The 19,023-nt window shown below is 47.0% G+C and overlaps 1 protein-coding gene across 2 annotated transcripts in view; it reads left to right on the top strand.

Moving 5' to 3' along the window:
- The window catches only part of KRIT1 (KRIT1 ankyrin repeat containing), a 449,032-nt gene that overhangs the window by 400,915 nt on the left and 29,094 nt on the right, over window positions 1-19,023 (top strand). For both annotated transcript variants that reach the window (XM_069211631.1, XM_069211630.1), the window contains one exon: window positions 13,958-14,164. In XM_069211631.1, the coding sequence (XP_069067732.1) occupies window positions 13,958-14,164 (207 nt within the window). The remainder of the gene's footprint in view (window positions 1-13,957; window positions 14,165-19,023) is intronic.

Raw genomic sequence — 19,023 nt, 5'->3', positions numbered from 1 at the left:
TGGCAAACATGTGCAGATACGCCCACTTAGTTGCCTGGCAGATATCCAGGACAGGAACTCCGCGTGCTAATGCAGTGGAAGCAGCAGTTGCTTTAGTGGAATGAGCACGAAAGCCTTCAGGAGGTTGCTTTTTGGCCAGAGCGTACCACATTTTGATGCAAAGAAGCACCCATCAAGAGATGGTACACTTTCGCACCACCTTCCCTTTTTTCGCACCACATAGCCAACGAAGAGTTGATCGTCCACACGATTGAGGTAGAACGCCAACGCTCTTTTTGGGTCCAGACAGTGGAGTCTCTCCTCATGGGAAGGATGTGGGGGTGCATAGAAAGTAGGCAGAGTGATGGACTGGCCTACATGAAAGGGTGTAATTACCTTAGGAAGGAAGGAAGCCCTAGTGCGCAACACAACTTTGTCAGGGTGCACAGACAAGTATGGAGGTTTTGAGGAAAGGGCTGAAGCTCACTCACCCTGCAGGCAGCGGTGATAGCGACTAGAAAGACAGTTGTGAAGGTGAGGAGCCGCAAGGGACAATTATGCATTGGCTCAAAGGGGGTACACATCACGTAAGTAAGTACAAGATTAAGGTCCCACTGAGGCATGATAAATGTAGTGAGAGGAAATAAATGGGTGAGCCCTTTAAGGAATCTACTCACAATAGGAGATTTAAAGACTGATAGCTGATCAGGTAGCCTACGAAAGGCTGAAATGGCAGATAAATACCCTTTAAGGGTGCCCAAAGCAGAGCCCTGCTGAGCCAAAGAAAGACTGAACAGAAGAACCTCAGATAGAGGGGCGGAAAGGAGATCAACAGATTTGCTGGTATACCATGCCACAAATTTATTCCAACAATAGGGGTATATAGTTTTGGTGGATGGACGTCTGGCTGCCAAGAGAACATTGCAGTCCTTGGGTGGAAGGGCAAAAGCCGCCAACTGGCGCCGCTCAATCTCCAAGCGTGAAGGCGGAGGTTGGACAGGTTTGGGTGAAGAACCGTCCCCTTTTGCTGTGACAGAACATCCTCCCAAAGAGGCAGTCTGAGTGGAGTATCGATGGACATGCTCAATAGCTCTGGATACCATACTCTCCGTGCCCAGTCGGAGCCACCAAGATGACTTGGGCCTGGTCTTGCCTGATTTTCTTGAGAACTCTGGGCAGAAGAGGGATAAGCGGAAAGGAGGCCGGAGTTCCACTCGAGACGAAAATCGTCTCCGAGCGAGTGCGGCCTTGGAAACTCCAACGCGCAAAACATCTGACATTGCGCGTTCTCTGCAGAGGCGAACAGATCTAACCAAGTCTCCTCACTGCTGAAAGAGACCTTGCACCACCTCCGGATGGAGACGCCATTTGTGATCGGCTGTGCATCGACAGCTGTTTGTCCGCTCTGGCGTTGAGGGAGCCCGCCAGATGTTGAACCATCAGGGTAATGCCCTGATGTTCCAGCCATGTCCAGAGGAGTAGTGCCTCCTGACAAAGGGTCCAGGACCCTACTCTTCCCTGTTTGTTGGAGTACCACATGGTAGTATTGTCTGTGAACACCTGCACCACTTTGTCTTTGAGAGAGGGAAGGAATGCTTTCAACGCAAGCCTGATCGCCCGGAGCTTCACCAGATTGACATGGAGCCCCGACTCTGCTGGAGACTAGAGGCCTCTGATCCCCGCCTCTCCAGTGTGGCCACCCCAACCCAGAAGTGACACATCTGTCACTATATAGAGATCTGGTTGGGGAAGGGAGAGGGATCTGCCATGGACTAAATGTGGATTCGAAAGCCACCACTGCAGGTCTTTCGCAGTTCCCTCCGAGATCTGGACCAGGTCGGAGAGATTTCCCTGATGCTGCGCCCACTGGAACTTCAGGTCCCACTGCAGAGCCTGCGTATGCCATCTGGCATGTGTTACTAGCAGGATGCAGGAGGCCATGGGGCCCAGCAGCCTCACCAAAACCCAAGACCGAGGCACAAAGATCGGAATCATAGCCTGAATGTCTGTGACTCGTTTTTTGGGAGGGTACGGCCGAAACTGCACTGTGTCCAGAACTGCTCCTACGAAAGGGAGCAACTGAGAGGGTGTCAGGTGTGATTTCGGCACGTTTATAGTGAACCCCAGCGTGTGCTGGAGGTTCACCGTAGTCTGAAGGTGGGAGATGACTTTCTGTGACGAGTCCGCCTTCAACAGCCAGTCGTCGAGGTAGGGGAAGACTGAAACCCCTAACCTGCGTAGATGAGCTGCAACCACCGCCATCACTTTTGTGAACACCCGAGGGGCGCTGGTAAGGCCGAAGGGGAGCACGGTAAACTGAAAGTGCTCGTGACCAGGCAGGATGGGGATGTGGAAATAAGCATCCTGCGAGTCCAACGCTACCATCCAGTCTCCTGGGGCCAAGGCAGACAGAACCTGAGCCAGGGTGAGCATTTTGAATTTCTCCTTCTTGAGGAAGTAGTTTAGGTCCCAAAGGTCTAGGATAGGACGTTAAGCCCTTGTCCTTCTTTGGTATCAGAAAGAAGCGGGAATAACAACCACAGCCTACTTCTGGCACAGGGACCTTTTCTATAGTTCCATTGGCCAAGAGAGCTGCGACTTCCTGGCGGAGAAGCGCCAAATGATCCTCTGGAAGGTGATTGAAGGATGGTGGCATGGGTGGTGGAGCAGATTCAAAAGGGAGGGAGTAGCCCTTTCGAACGATCTGCATAACCCATCTGTCCGTGGTGATATGTTTCCAGTGGGGCAGGTGATGTCGAATCCTGCCACCAACTGGACAGGAGTGAGGGGACGGACTAGGAGGGTTTGGAGGCTGCAGCGGGGGCAGAGGTGGACTGGACAGACCTCTGGTTCCCTGTCTCACGGCCACGTGGGATTCCACATCCTCGGCTACGCATAGGCTGACCAGCGTGTGAGGCACGGTGGCTGTGTGGAGGATGCGAAAGGGAGCCCCTTCCGTGGCCACGAAAGGGGCGAAAAGCAGACTGTGGTGGGCGAGGGGCCGAGCAAAGACTGAGGGACCGAGCCGTAGCCCGGGAATCCTTGAAGCTCTCCAAGGCTGAGTCCGCTTTGTCTCCGAAGAGACGGGTGCCATCAAAGGGCATGTCCACGAGTGACTGTTGGACATCCCCAGAAAAAACAGAAGTACGTAACCAGGTATGGCGTTGTAAGGCCACTGTCGTAGCAACCGATCTGCGCGGAGAGTCGTCGTGTCCAGCCCACAACGGATTGTGAACTTTCCCACACCTCTCCCATCGCTCACAGCTTGGGAGACAATAGCACGGGCCTCCTCCGGTGTCTGCGGCAGGACTTGCACAACTGTATCCCACAAAGAATGGGTATAGCGGCCCAAAAGGCATGCAGTGCTCAGATACCGCAGTGCGAGACTGGAGGAAGAAAACAACTTCTTGCCAAACTGTTCCAGCCTTTTGGATTCCCTATCCGGGGGTGCGGAAGGGAATGCGCCTGAAGCAGAGGAAGCCTGGATAACAAGACACTCAGGCGTGGGGTGATGGGACAGGAATTTAGGGTCTTTTGGAGCGGGCCGATGGCAGCGTGCAATAGTCCTATTTACAGGAGCCCCTGTGTTGGGTTTGGACCATGTACCCAAAAGGACATCGGTGAGGGCCTCATTAAAAGGCAAAAGGGGTTCTGAAGTAGAAGCCCCAGGCTGAAGCACCTCCGTCAGGAGATTAGACCTGAACTCAAGAGAGGGAAGCTCGAGACCAAGGACCTCAGCAGCCCTACTGACCACCATACCATAAGTTGCTCCCTCTGCCGTAGCCATGGTAGGAGGAGACAGCATGCCAGCGTCATGAGAAGTATCCAGACCACTGGCTTCGCCCAATTCCTGATCCCAGTCCATAGCAGGGTCATCCTGGTATTCATAAGGGTCCAGGGACCCCTCCAATTCCTCCCCATATTCGTACCCATAACCTACGCGGAGTTGAGTGCCGGGCCGCCATTAGCTTTAGGGCCCGCTCCCTCAAAGCTTTCGGGTGCATGGCCCAGCACTCGGAGCACGACTTTGGGTCGTGCTTGAGACACCACAGACAAACCTGATGAGGATCCGTCACCGACATCGTCCGATGACAGTCCTAGCTTGAACCCGGTCTTTGGGGACATCCTCGACGCACCAAAGTCACACAGAAAAAACTGGACAAAAAGGTCGAATTCGGCAAAAAAATAGCCAGGGTAGTTCTCCGGATCAGCGCTTTGGCGCGGAAAGAAAAGAACTGACATCACTGGGCGAGGGCAGCATCTATATATTACTCCAGACGTCCGACACCACCTGCTGACGCGCAAGGGTATTGCTTGAAGAAAAATCTCCGGATCCAGTCTGACACCTGGGGGGAAATTCTACGGTCAGGAATCTGCAACCATAAGTCTCAATCAGATATGTATTTGTGTTCCCATCAGCTGCTGGAAATGTGACCCAAAAATAGAAAGTTTCTGTTCTGTATGCTGCATGAGGTTCAACAACAAATGTAACTGTACCCCACCGGGCATTAGGCCACGTGCTAATAATTGTACAGTAAGGGGTGGTCGCATATTGACTGCAATTGCTACCCGTTATGGGTTCGTCATGATGAATGGTACATTTTTGTTCAGACATAAGCGCACAAAAGGGGGATTATCCTTTTAGGGTTCAAGCTTGAACAACCTACAGCATTAGTTAGGGATTCCCTACTGAGCTGAGGAGGAAAAATCCTCAATACCACGGACGTCTCTGTATATAGTACTGAGGTGTCTATCCATGTAGTGAGACAGGGATACTCAGGAGGATCCAAAAATTAGTGCCTGACCAAACATTGGCTGCGCCATGTCGCGTAGGTTCTCATTATCCTAATGAGACTACTGCATTTGGGCAGCAGAATCACTTGTGCTGCGGGAGACTGAGTCTGAACCCGCTCCAGGTGACACCTGTCGGCCTAATCCCAGTTTTGTTCCGGCTAGCTAGCAGTGCCTCATCTCCACCCGAGAGCAGAGATGATTGGGCTACCGGGCGCATGTCAGAAATGACTCCTCAGGGCAATAGTGGTCACTCAGATCTCATCCGTTTCTCTCTACATTAGTCTCACATATGCAAGAACGATTAAAGGCAGAGTAGAGTTCAGTAAAGTTTTATTGAAGTAACTGCATCTTAGATAATAAAGCATGTATTTCAATAACTAGGACGATGAGGCACAATAGGATTAAAATTGTGACAAGGAGAGTAAAACACTAAATTAACGCTACCTTGTTGTTACTGCGGTTGTTAAGAATAGTTCCTACCTAGGCTATGTTAGAGCACAGCATGTTAAGCTCTAATTTTGCCCTTCAGGCTCCCCCTGGGAAGACATCATCCCTCATACCTGAGCAAGAGGCCTGTAGTCTACATAAGCAGCTCCAGCGAAGCAGTCAGCATACAGTCGTGGTCATCTGGCTGTACTCTTCCTCTAACGTACATGGGTCAAAGTAGTGTTTTTATAATAAAGGAGCTGATGTTCCAAGAAAGGATCCCTACGTAAGAGTGTGTATGTTTCTGGGAGCATTGGAGACAAATCGTACCACTTTTGCCGGCAACCTATCTTACTGCAGACTTGAAAAAAGCACACAGTGAAAGAAATATCTTGTTTAAGAACACAGTGCTGACCTAGGCGAAGAACAGCTAGATAGAGGAAAATAAAACAAGACCGCAAATGTGGCTATTGTTAAAATAATAAAAACAAAGCTGAATAAAATATATCTAGGTTAAAGTGCACAGCGGCAGGCCTAGTATGCTAAAATAAAGTGTATAAAACTAGAATTAAAATGACACAACAGAGTAAATAAGTAGACATCGAAATCTGAAGCTACTCACAGACAATGTTCTGTTTTCTGCCCCTGTCTTTTACTGCTGCACCTGTGAAGTGAAGCAATGCTTTTCAAAATCATCTGGCTTTAAAAGTCAATCTTTTCATGTCAATAGGCTTCAGGATCTCAGACTCGCAAACTAAGAGTGAGACCCTGTTAAACAGTAGGGGACTTAGTTATTCAATAGGAGTCATTATATATCAGTGTGCATAGCTTCATATTTCAATATCTCCATTGTATGGAGTATTCCTCAAATATTTTCCACGCTGTACAAAGACAGATGGAGATGGCTTGGCATAATGGCTAGCATTAAAATGAACTTTATGCCTTTATTCCTGCACATAATCCAAATATTTCTTTGAATATTATTCATGTGGAACAAGAACTCTCCCAAGGTGGTTAAAGATCATTTATTAAAATGATCCTCCCAAATTAATTTTGGAGACAAAATCTTCGGAGAATCTTAGAAGAGTACAGGAAGGATGTGGAGCTGTGTCGAGCTCGTCCCATTCCGTTTCTTGGCAGGGCCATCTTAAACAAAATGGTGACGCTGCCTAAGTTCCTTTACGGATTGCAAAACACAATGTATGAGGTCCCAAAGAGATTTTCCATGTGATGTGCATCAAGACACGAAAGGTATTTTGGGATGGCGGTACCCCTAGAATTGCTCTGGCCACCCGGTCTATAGGCCAATACGAGGCAGCAGCACTCCCAAACCTACAATTCTATTTCTGGTTGGTCCAATAGGTGGTGAATGCGCAGGCCTTTGCCTCTCAGCAAGAACCAGCATTGAGGGCAGACAGAGTGTTATATGCAGGGAGTTTATATATAGCCAGTGCCATAAAGCTAGAACACTGTCCCCACCAGACCTTGTGATTGCAGTCTGGAAAAAAGCGACAAGATGACTGGGGGCGTAGGGGAGAAGAGAAGGTAATTGTAGAGTCTCACCTATGGGAGTCAGACACATTCGCATAATTTAAGAGCCGGGGATGGGATAAGCTGTGAATATTCAAACTGGGAGACACTCATGGAATCCTTGTTTTGGGAACTCCAGCGGGTTTACAAACTATCAAACATCCAACACTACTGATACAAATGAAAGATGGACTCACAAGTGATAACGACAAATTCCAGGTGTTGGCTGAAGAGATACCAATGCCTGGAATATTGACTTCTTGCAGTCCCTCTACATAATTGTGGAGTCTCCTAGATCAGTAAAACACTCAACTTGAATACTGAAACACCTCTGGACTACCTGATTAGTTACAGTGGAGATGAAGGCTTACATCTCCTCACATCACTCATGGGGAAATTGATCATACATGGGCCTAACAACACGATTATCATTAGTCCTGATTTAAAGACAAAAAGCATATTAACTCACTACTTAGTCACCACTGGAATAAACTGTCGCCCATTTTTACTATGGAAACATTAAACAGCCATAGTCCACATTGGGCAAGGTAAATTTGAAAGAAGTGGGCTCCTTGTGTGTCATATATTAAGAATGACCATGTACCTGGTGCTGCTAGTCTGTTCATTCCAGATGTAGTTAGGTGCTCGGAATTGGCAAGAATGTTTCCAACATACAAAAATGATTATTATATGTGTGCTTCTGTATGTATATTTAATGGATCATTGTAGGACCCAATGTGATGTGGCTGTTTGTTTTGCTTCAGTTTTATTGATCTCTGTACTTTTTTGCTATTATTGAGAAAGTATAGTATATATGGTTATCTGACTAACTCATCTGTACCAAAAATCAGTAAATAAGATGGTTAAAATTCCTTTGGTAAACAATAAGTGTGAGGCATCAGATGAGGTGTGGTTAAAAATCACACTCCTGTATGGTCTTTTGACGTAGTTGATCAAAAGCTGTATACATCAATAATTTTTAATTTAAAGTAGCTTATGGGTAAGATTCACAAAGCTTTTCTCCAGCGTGCACACATGCATATTGGGCCCAGAAGTTCTCACAGACTAGGGACCTATCACACTCCTGCCTTTGCCTGTGAAAGCGCTGGAAAAACTAGATAATATACAACTCTCAGTTTTTGTGGAAATTAACAATTTTTATGATCTCTCACAATCAGACTTTAGGACAGCCCACATTCCTGAAATGGCTCTGACTGACAGTCACAACAGCATCCTGGATGAGGGTGCATGTGCTGCCTTGATCCTTTTTGAACTCTCTGTAGTTTTCATTACTGTCTCCCACGTCATTCTACTGAAACGTCTGCATGATTGTGGCATCTGCTGAGATACTCTTAAATGGCTCATATCTTTTCTCTCGGGGAGATATCAAACTATACTCATCCTCCGTTACATTCTAACATCACTCAGCTGCCGTGCGGGCTCATTCCTAGGCCTAACCCTTTCCAGCGTCTATATAACACCTTGCGCTAGTATCATCAGATCTTACAGAATCAAAATTGTCTCCTATGCTGATGACATGCACCTGATTAGCTCCATTTCGGATATTATTTCAGTAACCTAAAATAAATTTGACTCTTGCATACCCAAAGTCACTGACTGGATGGGAACCAACTGCCTCAAGCTCAATGGTGATAAAGCAGAACTGATCATAACCTAAAACCCTACAGTCTACTGGTCAGATTGCTGGTGGCCCACTGAGCTCAGCAAGGCCCCACAGCCCACCAGCCCTGCTAGAATCTTGGACATAGTCCTCGATAACACCCTTACGATGGCTGACCAAATCACATCGGTATCTGTGTATGAAAATGCCTCTTTTTGTACGGTCACCCCTAAGTTTTTCGACTGATGCTGCTGGTTGTTCAAGAGTGCCCTGCGGCCTGCTAACCAGACCTCCGTGCCAGTGCCCTGACCCTAAAGTGTATGTCGAATTGGCTATACTGAATTAAAAACTTACCTGTAAGTCCCTAGTAAATGGTAGCCTGGTACCCAGAGAATGTAGGTTAACTGGGTACCCAGGGCTTGGAACACTGGTTGTGCTACACGGGAGGTCCCCCAAATAAAACAGTCCCCCAGTCTGCCACTCAAGACTGGTAGAGTAGTCATGCACTGCTAGTCCGACTTTGCCATTGAAACCAATTGCAAAGACACCACTTTTCCAGGACATTTGTGTGTAAGTCACCCCTCTTGCAGGCCTACCGCGCCATAAAGGCAGGGTGCAGTATATGAAACAGGCAGGACATGTACTTTACAAATCCTTACAGTTAAGCACATGAAACAACTGTTTTTACTATGGAAAGACTTGATCACCCAGTTTCTGAGCACGTGGTTGCATGCTGACTCAGCTGGGCTAACTCCTAAACGGTGCAGCCAAAATGGGCACTCTAAGGTATCAAATAACTTGTTACATTAAACCTGATTTGTATCTCAAGTTGAAATTAATGTCTCTTTTAGCAGTGTGCAGCTTCAGCAGAGCTGCCACATTGTTGCTTTTAAAACTCCTGTGTTTTCCAAGGCAAACATGGTACCTGCTCCCCAAGACAGCCTTTTCCCCTCCTGGAGAGATGTGCTAAGGAATCTCAAGAAAGAGAACAATGAGGGATTCCAAGCCAGGGACGTGTCACCTCCTTCCTGCAGGAAGCTACTTAGGTGTTAGCTCCACGAAGTCGCCTTTGAAGGGCAGCTGTGTAGCACCAGGATGGAGGTCTGCCCACTTGTTGAGGTAGATAGGCTGGCACGGAAGGAAGGGAGGGAAAATCAGTTGCCAAACCAGTTTGCCCAAGGCTGTGTAGCCCTGAGGTATCCACAACCCGGGGCTGGGCTAATGAGCTCTGTACACCAAGAGAGGGTGTTGGCATGTTGGGAGGGGCGGAATGGTGCATCATGGGATAGCCAGATGCATCACTCCATAGGAAGTTGTCACCAGGTGGGATGGAACCATGTAGCCCATAGACTACCAACCACATCCTACTCTGAGAGACACTTTCTGAGTATAAAGGGGGCACCCCTGGCACCTGGACCTCATATCTTGCCTGACTTGGAAAAAGGACTGAACTGCTGCACCGAATGACCAGCAAAGAGAGGCTGCACCGAAAGGCCTGCACCTGCTGCAACTTGTGACTAGGGAAGAAATGGGCTGTTTCTGTGGTGTCCTGCTCGGGGAGAAGCTGCCTTCAGAGCCCAGTCAAGCCAAAAGGACTGCAAGGGCCAGCTGACTGGCCTCCTATTTGCAGCACAAGGATGCAAGAGCTGAAGACGCCTGCTGAGGCAAGTTGATAGCCCAAAGTCTTGAAGTCACTACCACCGCTGCCATGTAGCACCGAGGACCAAGACCCAACACACACTGCACTGCACTCGAGTTCGCTGAGCCCAGAAGTGCTGTCTGTGTGTTGCTGAGATCATCAGAATTAAAGTGATCAACCCATGAAGGAATGCCCTTTGACCCTGACAATGTGCAACTGGCAGTCCAGTGGCTACTGGACTCTGGCCAGATTGAGGGGACATCGTAGGATATCAACCTTGCAACCTGGACCCCCCTCACTGTCTTAGTGGATCAAACAATCCCTGCAGGAAGACACCAATATTTCTCCCTCCACCTTATCAACTACATTGCATCAAAAGCATTTAAAAAAATGTATTTATATTTTTTTCAAGTTATCTACAGCACAATTGCCAGCCGAAAACAGGGCTGAAAAAAAGAAACAGAATGCAAAAAATTACAGCAGGCAAGAGACACAATGTCACAACAATGTCTTGGAGAGTACAACTGAATTTGGTCTGTATATAGGGGTGCGCAGCACGCATATCATTGGCAGGATTTGGAGGTACCAGTCACTAGAGGGGCAGGCGAAGCAGTAGGGGAGGCCTACTGACAGTCTCACCCAATGCTGCACAAGGCATCCATTTCAGTCAGCCTCAGGACTCACGCCACAGGGCCATAAGGTGACCACAGTTGTCCACATTCTACTCATGCAAGTCTCTTGGCAAGGTAGAAGGCAACAGTTATTCAATATTATGACCTAACAAATACGCCTGCAGGGTGCCCCAAATGTTTTTGGGCTTGAGGCAGAGTAGAATATTTAACTTCCAACTGGTTAATTCAAAAAGCCATGTCTTTCAGCCAGTTTTGGGTCTTGGGTTTGCTGCCGACCCCTCACACCTTTTCGCCAACTGGAGGGCTAGTGTCACAAAGTGCTGAGACCTCTGTGGGACCCTCTTGGTATGGCCCAGCAGTGCCAAGTTGAGGGATAGTTCAACAGTCATTCCCACCATGTCAGACAGCACCTCACCCACCCATTCCCAGTATTCTTCCACCACCGGACGTTCCTACGTAAAGTGCAGAAAAACTGCTTCGGGCAAGCTGCAGCACGAGTGTGTTCTGAGGTGTAGTGTAAAGAGTGAAAGAGGAGTGTGATAAATACGATGGAAGTATTTGTGGTGAAACAGTAGTTGCAGCTGCCCACTGGGTAACTATGTGCCTGTCAAGTTGCAGCAGTATGTCCAATCCTCATCAGGTTTACTCTCCCCCAGATTCGGGTCCCATTGCTCTTTGGCTTTAAGGTGAATCGGGGGGTCTTTGTTTGGGTTGAGTAATAAAGGTTGGTCACCAGGCGCGTGCAGTGGGGTGCAGTCAGAAACATCGACAACATGGATGACGTCAGAGGTACCTATGGAAGTGTGGAATAGTGTGCCGTACACAGGGTCTGAACGGGCTAGTAAAGAAAAATGTCCAATTGGGTGTGATCAGAATTAACTACCTGTGTCCGGCTGTCTGAAAACAAGGCCCCCAATTTAGCTAGTCCCCACACATGCAGACCTTTCGGTAGCATAGCATTGTTAGTAAGGGAAACCAGAAGGAATCGGATGAGTGCCTGCTTGGTAAAGGAAAGGGGAGCATAGTCTCTGCAGTATCTTGTCCCAGGCTCATTACATGCTGGAGACCCTGTCTATTCCGATGCAGGCACGTTGAGAAGTCAGTCCCAAGAGCGCTGCAAACGGGAGAGGGTGGACATTGTTATGTTCAATGGCACTGTATGCCATGTAGGGCAGCGGTCTGTGGTAGAAGTACGCAAAGTGGGCCTGGGCACATATGTAATAAAGCTAAAAATCTGGTGCGTTCAGACCCCGTGTTATTTGGTAAAGTCAGTGTCTCCAAGCCTATTCTGGAATGGCACCCTACCCAGGCGAGTCCAGGAGTTATTTGAAGTGTTTTAAAAAATTGCTACGTGAGGCGAATAGGAATATTGTTGAAGAAGTAGAACAATCTTCAGCATCTTACATCCCTTGCATCTGGACCACTCCATAGGAAGCCATTGCAGAAGTGATCATAATCTGCCTGGAAAGTGCCAGAACTGCTAAAAGACTGCTTCTTCTGAGAAGGTACCTGTTTTTGAAGACCTTGCTAGTCCCCCCTTACTACCTCCCTGCCGGAGTTGGCGCCCCAAGTTCTTCTAACTGACCACATTGACACTTACCCAAGTTTTCTTTCAAAAAGTTTCTAAGTGTTGAGTTCATTGACTTTGCCAAGGCTTGTTCGCGGTTGAGTGAAATTACCTTGATTTATAAAATCCATAACTCCGGACTCCTCTAGTGGATCTTTTTGTTCTGTTGTCTAAAAAATCTTATTAAAATACAGTCTGTTTTTATAAATTGGTGTAAGATTTCTTGAGTGTCCTGTGAAGTTCTTCTTCAATTGTTTTAGTACTGTTTAAATGCATAACACTTGTCCTCTGTGCAAGCTTTGCTGCTCAGTGCCACAGCTAACCAGGGATCAGGTGAGTATTTACATATGAAACCTACTGGACCAAAAGGGGTTGACAAGTGTATTACATGGTGAGGTCGCACAACCACACCATATAATACACTCCATTTCCTCACATCCTGTCTCAGCATCCTGAAGATTCTACTTAGCTCCCCATTGAGATTGTACAATAATAACCCTAACTCTGGTCACTAGTCGACTGTATTACAGAAACACCCTCTATGTAGGCATCTGTTATTACTTGTTGAAAAGACAAGTTGTGTTCAAGTTGTGCAAAATGCTGTTTACTCGTGCAGAAATGGGCCTTATTCAAGCTTCTTTGCACTGCACACAAGGCCCTTCATAACACCGGGACACAGTACTTAAATAGTAGTGTTTCTTTCTTACAGCCTACTGGTTTGCTATGTTCCTCCTACCACCACTTGACGGTAATGCCCTGCATTCCCCTTTCTAGATCTTTTTCATACCGGACTGCCACAAGCTGGAATCAACTTCTTCTCTTATTGTGTCTGATCAACATCTTTTCAGTCTTTAAGAAGAAGCTGAAAATGTGATCCACTAGCTTTCTCTTTGTCCCCTGTCCAGTCATAATCACTGCACTTTTAACAGCGCTATGATACCCTTTTTTAAGATATACAAATCCACATGCAATTAAAAAAAAGCTTTTTGCATTGTCCACATTCACATTGCGTAAACTTGGCTGTGGAAATTGATTTGTCCACATAAGAGCCTGGGTGCATCATTTGTGCGTCTGGCATGCTGAAGGTATGTTGAGGGTAAAGATGGACACATCCTCCATTTACAGTTGCATGTGCCAGGCTGTGCACCCTGCATGTATTTATGTATCTATATGGTATTTCTTTTTTGAGTCCAGAACTGGCGTGGGGTTCACACAAGGGAGGCAGCAATGTGGATTTTGGCAGAAAATCTCCTCTGCCTGCATAGTCCACCCCTCTAACTCACAATTGCTGTGGATTGTTCTTAAAGAATCCACCCAGAAAGTAAAAGGCTTCATTCCTAATGCTCTCCATGTGGGTAGAGACCCTCAGGTCCGCTGAGTGGAACATGTTCTCTGCCCATACCCCATGTGGCTCAAGGTGTCAATATACTAAAGCAGTGGAATTAGGTATTCATGGAGGATGGGGCTGTAGTAAACTATAACAACTGTGTTATCTGCAGACCCGGACTTGAGCGCAGGTAAAGCATCACGCACACACTTGTAATGCGGCGAGAGACATATTGTGTGAATTTGCCCCATTGTGTAAGGTTGATAACATATGATTCATAATTGTAACCTTTTCAGCTCCTTTAAAACTTCATGAACTATTCTGTCTCTTTTCGGGTTTCCTTCTGTTCTTCAAGCTTATTCTGTAAATGGGGATTTCAAATGGTGCGTGCAGTCATGCCTGTTTATGTAACCAAACACGTTCTCTACTTTTGTACCCCTAGAACCTCAGTACAAGTGAAGGTGTGAGTAAAGAGATGCATCATCTCCAGCGCATGTTCCTACAGAACTGCTGGGAACTTCCTACTTATGGAGCTGCCTTTTTTAATGGTCAGATATTTACCAAAGCCAGCTCCAGCAACCACAAGGTGATCAGAGTTTACGTGGGCATAAATGTCAAAGGGCTCCATCTCCTGAATATGGAAACAAAGGTAAGATGATTGGTCGGATTGTGTTCTTGGAATACTCCCTAGAGGAGGTTAGTGTAAGCAGGATTGGTGTGGGAAAGGTAAACGGGGAAGGGTTATTTTTCTGCACGAGTATATAAACGGTGGGGCATTTGCCAAGACATTAATCATTAACTGTTACAACAGTTACAGAGGACCCTTCTTAAGGCTGTTGCCATTGCCTAGTTAGGCAGCTGCATGTGTGCCATTTTAACTGACGTGTTGGAATAATAAAAGGTTCGGCATGTTTTTGTTATCGAGTGATTTCTTTTAACTTGTTTTTTGGCAATGTTTCTGTTTATTTCGCCTCAGATGCCAGCATTCGCCGGAGTCTTTTATGGACCTGGCTTTCAAATTTTTCAGACTTGTGCTTCATGAATCTTTCACACGGGCCATGATACCAGGGAATGAATAGAGATTTTCCGGATGAACCCACCAACAAACTCTAGGGACCCAGTCAGTGCCCCGGCGTGGCAGTTACTCCCCTGAACCTGCCTCGTAGCACTGATTTAAGGGTGCTCACAATGCCCACATATCCTGCTTGTTGCTCACTGATGTGATCCTGCTATGCTGTAGTGACATGCACTGCACTTCAGATTGGCATACTTAGATCTTGTTCCCATTATCAACCACACAAATGTGTATACGTTGCATCAGGCAGGGTACAGGGACGCAGGGAAATGACTTTTACTGTTTTCTTTGTATTTCTGTATGTAGACTGACATAAATGGAAAACATAGTGGTTAAAGAAGAAACACAATCAATTTTAATGAAAAATATTTTATTTGTATTCAGTACATGCATCAGAGCAAGTGTTCAGGGCATATTGCGCGCATTGTTATTGTCAGAAAGGTATTCAATATTTGTTAAAGATTAGACATTTTTAGCATTGTATGGATATCCTCAAAACACAGAAACTTTATCTCGACAAAACATTTTCAGTACAGGATTAACCAGTACTCTAATTCTGTTTCAGTGATATCAGAATTCGGTGATTTGTTTTTTTAAATAAAAATCCATAACTAACTGTTCAAACATCACTTAATGCGTGGGGTGTGTGCTTTCTGTTATTTAAAATTCCTCTACCTTTTGACTATTGTTTCTTTAGTGACAGTGTGCTAGGGGTGTCCCACCTGAAGCCTAGAGGCTTCAAGCTATTCTGAACCCGCGGAAAGCAGATGGGCACTACTAGGGCCTTTGGTGATGTGCAGACACCCATCATGATATGCCTTTCGATGGCTCAAGGCTGTTGGAGACTATGTGTTTTCCACTTTGGAGCTGTTCAAAGAGAGCTGTACAGTGGTCCAGTCACTGGACTTGCTCTCCTCGAACCACCAATTCCAACAATACTGAAAGTTCAAGGGTTATCCCTGGGACCTGGCTTACCGTCAAAGGCCCTCATCTTTGCCTGTGCATAAGCCCGTTCAGTTCTTTTGAAGCTCAAAAGGATGTAGTAGCAGCATAGGACGGAGCTACCAACCACATACCCAGTCCTCCTTTTCTTCTTCACCTACTGCTGTTGCCACGCTGCTCTTATTCCCCCTTTGGGGGTAACTTGTGGCTACTGTAGGAAGGTAGCCTCTTTTGAGCATGATTACCCCCACTTTTTGTCTGTTGTCACCGTGTTTTGACTGTGTTCACTAGGTTCCTGCTCTAGGACCCCAGTGACTGTGCTCTCTCCCCTTAAACTTGGTTGCTTGGACCACAAACACCCCACATTTTGCATACTGGTGCCCCCTCATAAGTCCCTACTGTATGGTATCCAGGTACCCAGGGCATTGGGACACCAGGGGTCCCCCATGGGCTGCAGCATGTATTATGCCACCCATGGGGAGCCCATGCAAAATGTATCTGCAGGCCTGCCACTGCAGCCTGCAGGAAAGGGTGCATGCACTCTTTTCACTACAGGTCACTGCACCAGGTCACTGTAAGTCACCACTATGGTAGGCCCTCCTACCCCTGAGGGCAGGGTGCAGGTACCTGTGTGTGAGGGCACCCCTGCATGAGCAGAGTTGCCCCCACGAACTCCAGCTCCATTTTCATAGACTTCGTGAGCGCATGGACACCATTTGACGCGTGTACTGGACATAGGCCAATACCTATGTCCAGCTACATAATGCTAACTCCGAACCTGGGTATCAAACATGTCGGAATCATACCCCAATACTGTTGCCAGTATTGGAAGTATGATTCAATGCACTCTGGGGACTCCTTAGAGGGCAGCTTTCTAGGGTTTTCCGTGCAGCCCAAGCTGCTGCCATCCCTCAGACAGTTTTCTTCCCTCCTGCTCCTTGAACAGCTCAAGCCCAGGAAGGCAGAACAAAGGATTTCCTTTGGGAGAGGAAAGCAAAACCCTCTCCCTTTGGAAATAGGTGTTACATGGCTTGGGTGAAGTAGCCTCCACAAGCCACTGGTATGCTTTGAAGGGCACATTTGGTGCCCTCCTTGCATAAACCAGTCTGCACTGGTTCAGGGATCTCCAGTCCCTGCTCTGACGTGAAACTGGACAATGGAAAGGGGAGTGACCACTCACCCAGTCCATCACCACCCCAGAGGTGGTACCCAGAGCTCCTCCAGAGGGTCCCTTGATTCTGCCATCTTGAATCCAAGGTGGGCAGAGGCCTCTCGGAGAATCTGAGTGGCCAGGTTAGGCAGATGACGTCAGAGCCCCCTCTTGATAGGTGGTCACCTGCCTAGGTTGCCAATCCCCTTTCAAGGGCTATTTAGAGTCTCCCTCTTGGGTGGGTCCTCAGATTTGACTTGCAAGATTTTCCAGCAAGACTCCTTTGCAACGTCTACTTTGACTTCTGCCATTGGAACCGCAATTGGACTCCACAGGAACCTACAATCTGCAGCTCCAGCGATGACTTCGCCCTGCAACATTGTTTCTCAGGCTTCTTCCAGCTTCTGTAACATTTCCCTGGCTGTGCATCCTCTGAGGGCAGCAATGCACGAGAAGGAAGAAGGAATCTCCCTTGGAGTGAAGGAGCCTCTGAAATGTGGTGGGGTAGTGAGTTCCAAAATTCAGCTGTAGCAACAGAGAAGGACAAATTCAAGAGGCTGAAGTCCTTTCTGCCCTAGATCCAGGGAATTGGAAGGCATCCGTTGACCAAGACATGTACTTTCATGTACCTGTCTTGCTGTTCCGCAGGCATTTATCCGCTTTGTTATTGGGAAGGAACACTTCGAATTCACGGCACTGCCATTTGCCCTCCCGTTGGCCCCGGGTTATATACCAAAGGAATGGCGATGGCCACAGCCCATTATTGTAGGTCAGATTTGCACATATTCCTGCACCTCAACGACTGGCTGTTGAAAGTCGGCTTGTTACGTGAGTCATGGACCACTTTGCTATAATCTTACTTGGGGTTCTACTTCAGTGAGTCAAAAGCCTACCCTCAGAGAGAGTAGCGGACTCGCTTTATAGAGGATGTTCTGGATATGAAGGCATTCAAGGCTTTTTGGTTCCTGCAGCAAGTCTGAGACATTTCTGTTATGATCCCTATATTTCATGTTCAGTTCTGTGTTCCAGCCTGGATGGTTTAGTGGCTTTTTGGTCTTATACCCTCATGCTTGTGCCTTCATGCCTGTTGCCACATGCCGGCTTTCAAGTGGGACCTCCACCTTCAATGGGATTAGCACTTAGGGTGCCTCTTGCACATCATCTGTGCACATCATCTGTGTATCAGACGAGGTAGCATTGGACTTCAATCGTGGATGAGAGGATTTCAACATGACTTGTAGCAGTCATTTTTTCCTACCCCATGCATATCTTACCGTGGTGATGAATCTATTGGTTATGGGCTGGTGTGTCTACCTGAAAAAGGTGGAGATCTGAGGCCTACAGTCTTTGCTGGAAGAAAGGCAGTACATTGATTTCTGGAACTATATGCTTTGCGGCCTGCACTCAGGGCCTTTCTGTGATCTTTCAAGGGCAGCCTTGTGCAAGTTCCGGCAAATAACACAATCACTATGTGTTATGCAGCAAAGAAGGTGGTATGCGGTCATGTGTTTTGTGCCAGGAGGCATTGGGGCTGTGGATCAAGCTGGACTTTCAGGGGATTTTCTAGACTATCGACCATAAACGCCACAGTGGATTAGCTCGAGAGACACTATATTGCCAACCACATGTAGCTTCTGCACAGAGAGGTAGTGCAAATCATATTCAACCATTGGCGCATGCCTTTGGTGAATCTTTTCATTGCCTCCAGGTGTGCTCATTGTTGAGCCTTGTGCACTCCAGAGATTCTGCCTCAGCGTTCCTTGGGAGACATGTTCCACTGTCTTTGGGTTTCCGGTCTCCTGTCTCCTTTAGGCATTTCTGCTTCTGCTGCAGTTTGTTTTGACCATTACATGACAATGGGGTAACCCAGTAGGCCGAAATGAACTAGGTACTAAATGATACAAAACATTAGTTGGTCATAACGGATGTTTTAAAAGATCTATCTAATACATTGATCAATCCTGACTCTATAACTGTAGTCTCATGCCCTCACCCGACAAGGAGAAGTGTGCAAATCCAAAAATAAAGAGAAGAGTCCAATAGCATTACGATTCAATTAGATGTGGCCCTGGAAAGGTACCTCATTCATCTGCACCTACCAATAGGGACAATTTGTTTCGCTTTCAAAAAGGAGCCATATGATTCAATTGAGTTCTGGCTCTCTGTGATACAAAGTATCTGCAGTATCCATGGCTACGTACCTTTTCAGGGCAGGATCTAATTGAATCGTCGGGCTTTTGAGGACCTTGGGCCCCAAATGTATAAAGAGCCGGTGAGCCTTTGCCTTGCACATGATTTCCCACAAGTATTTCTCATGGGATTATTATTGAATTCAAGTTGC

The sequence above is a fragment of the Pleurodeles waltl genome, chromosome 10, assembly GCF_031143425.1.
Source record: "Pleurodeles waltl isolate 20211129_DDA chromosome 10, aPleWal1.hap1.20221129, whole genome shotgun sequence".
NCBI classification, from domain to species: Eukaryota; Metazoa; Chordata; class Amphibia; order Caudata; family Salamandridae; genus Pleurodeles; species Pleurodeles waltl.
This window is presented reverse-complemented; position numbering and strand designations above follow the sequence as displayed.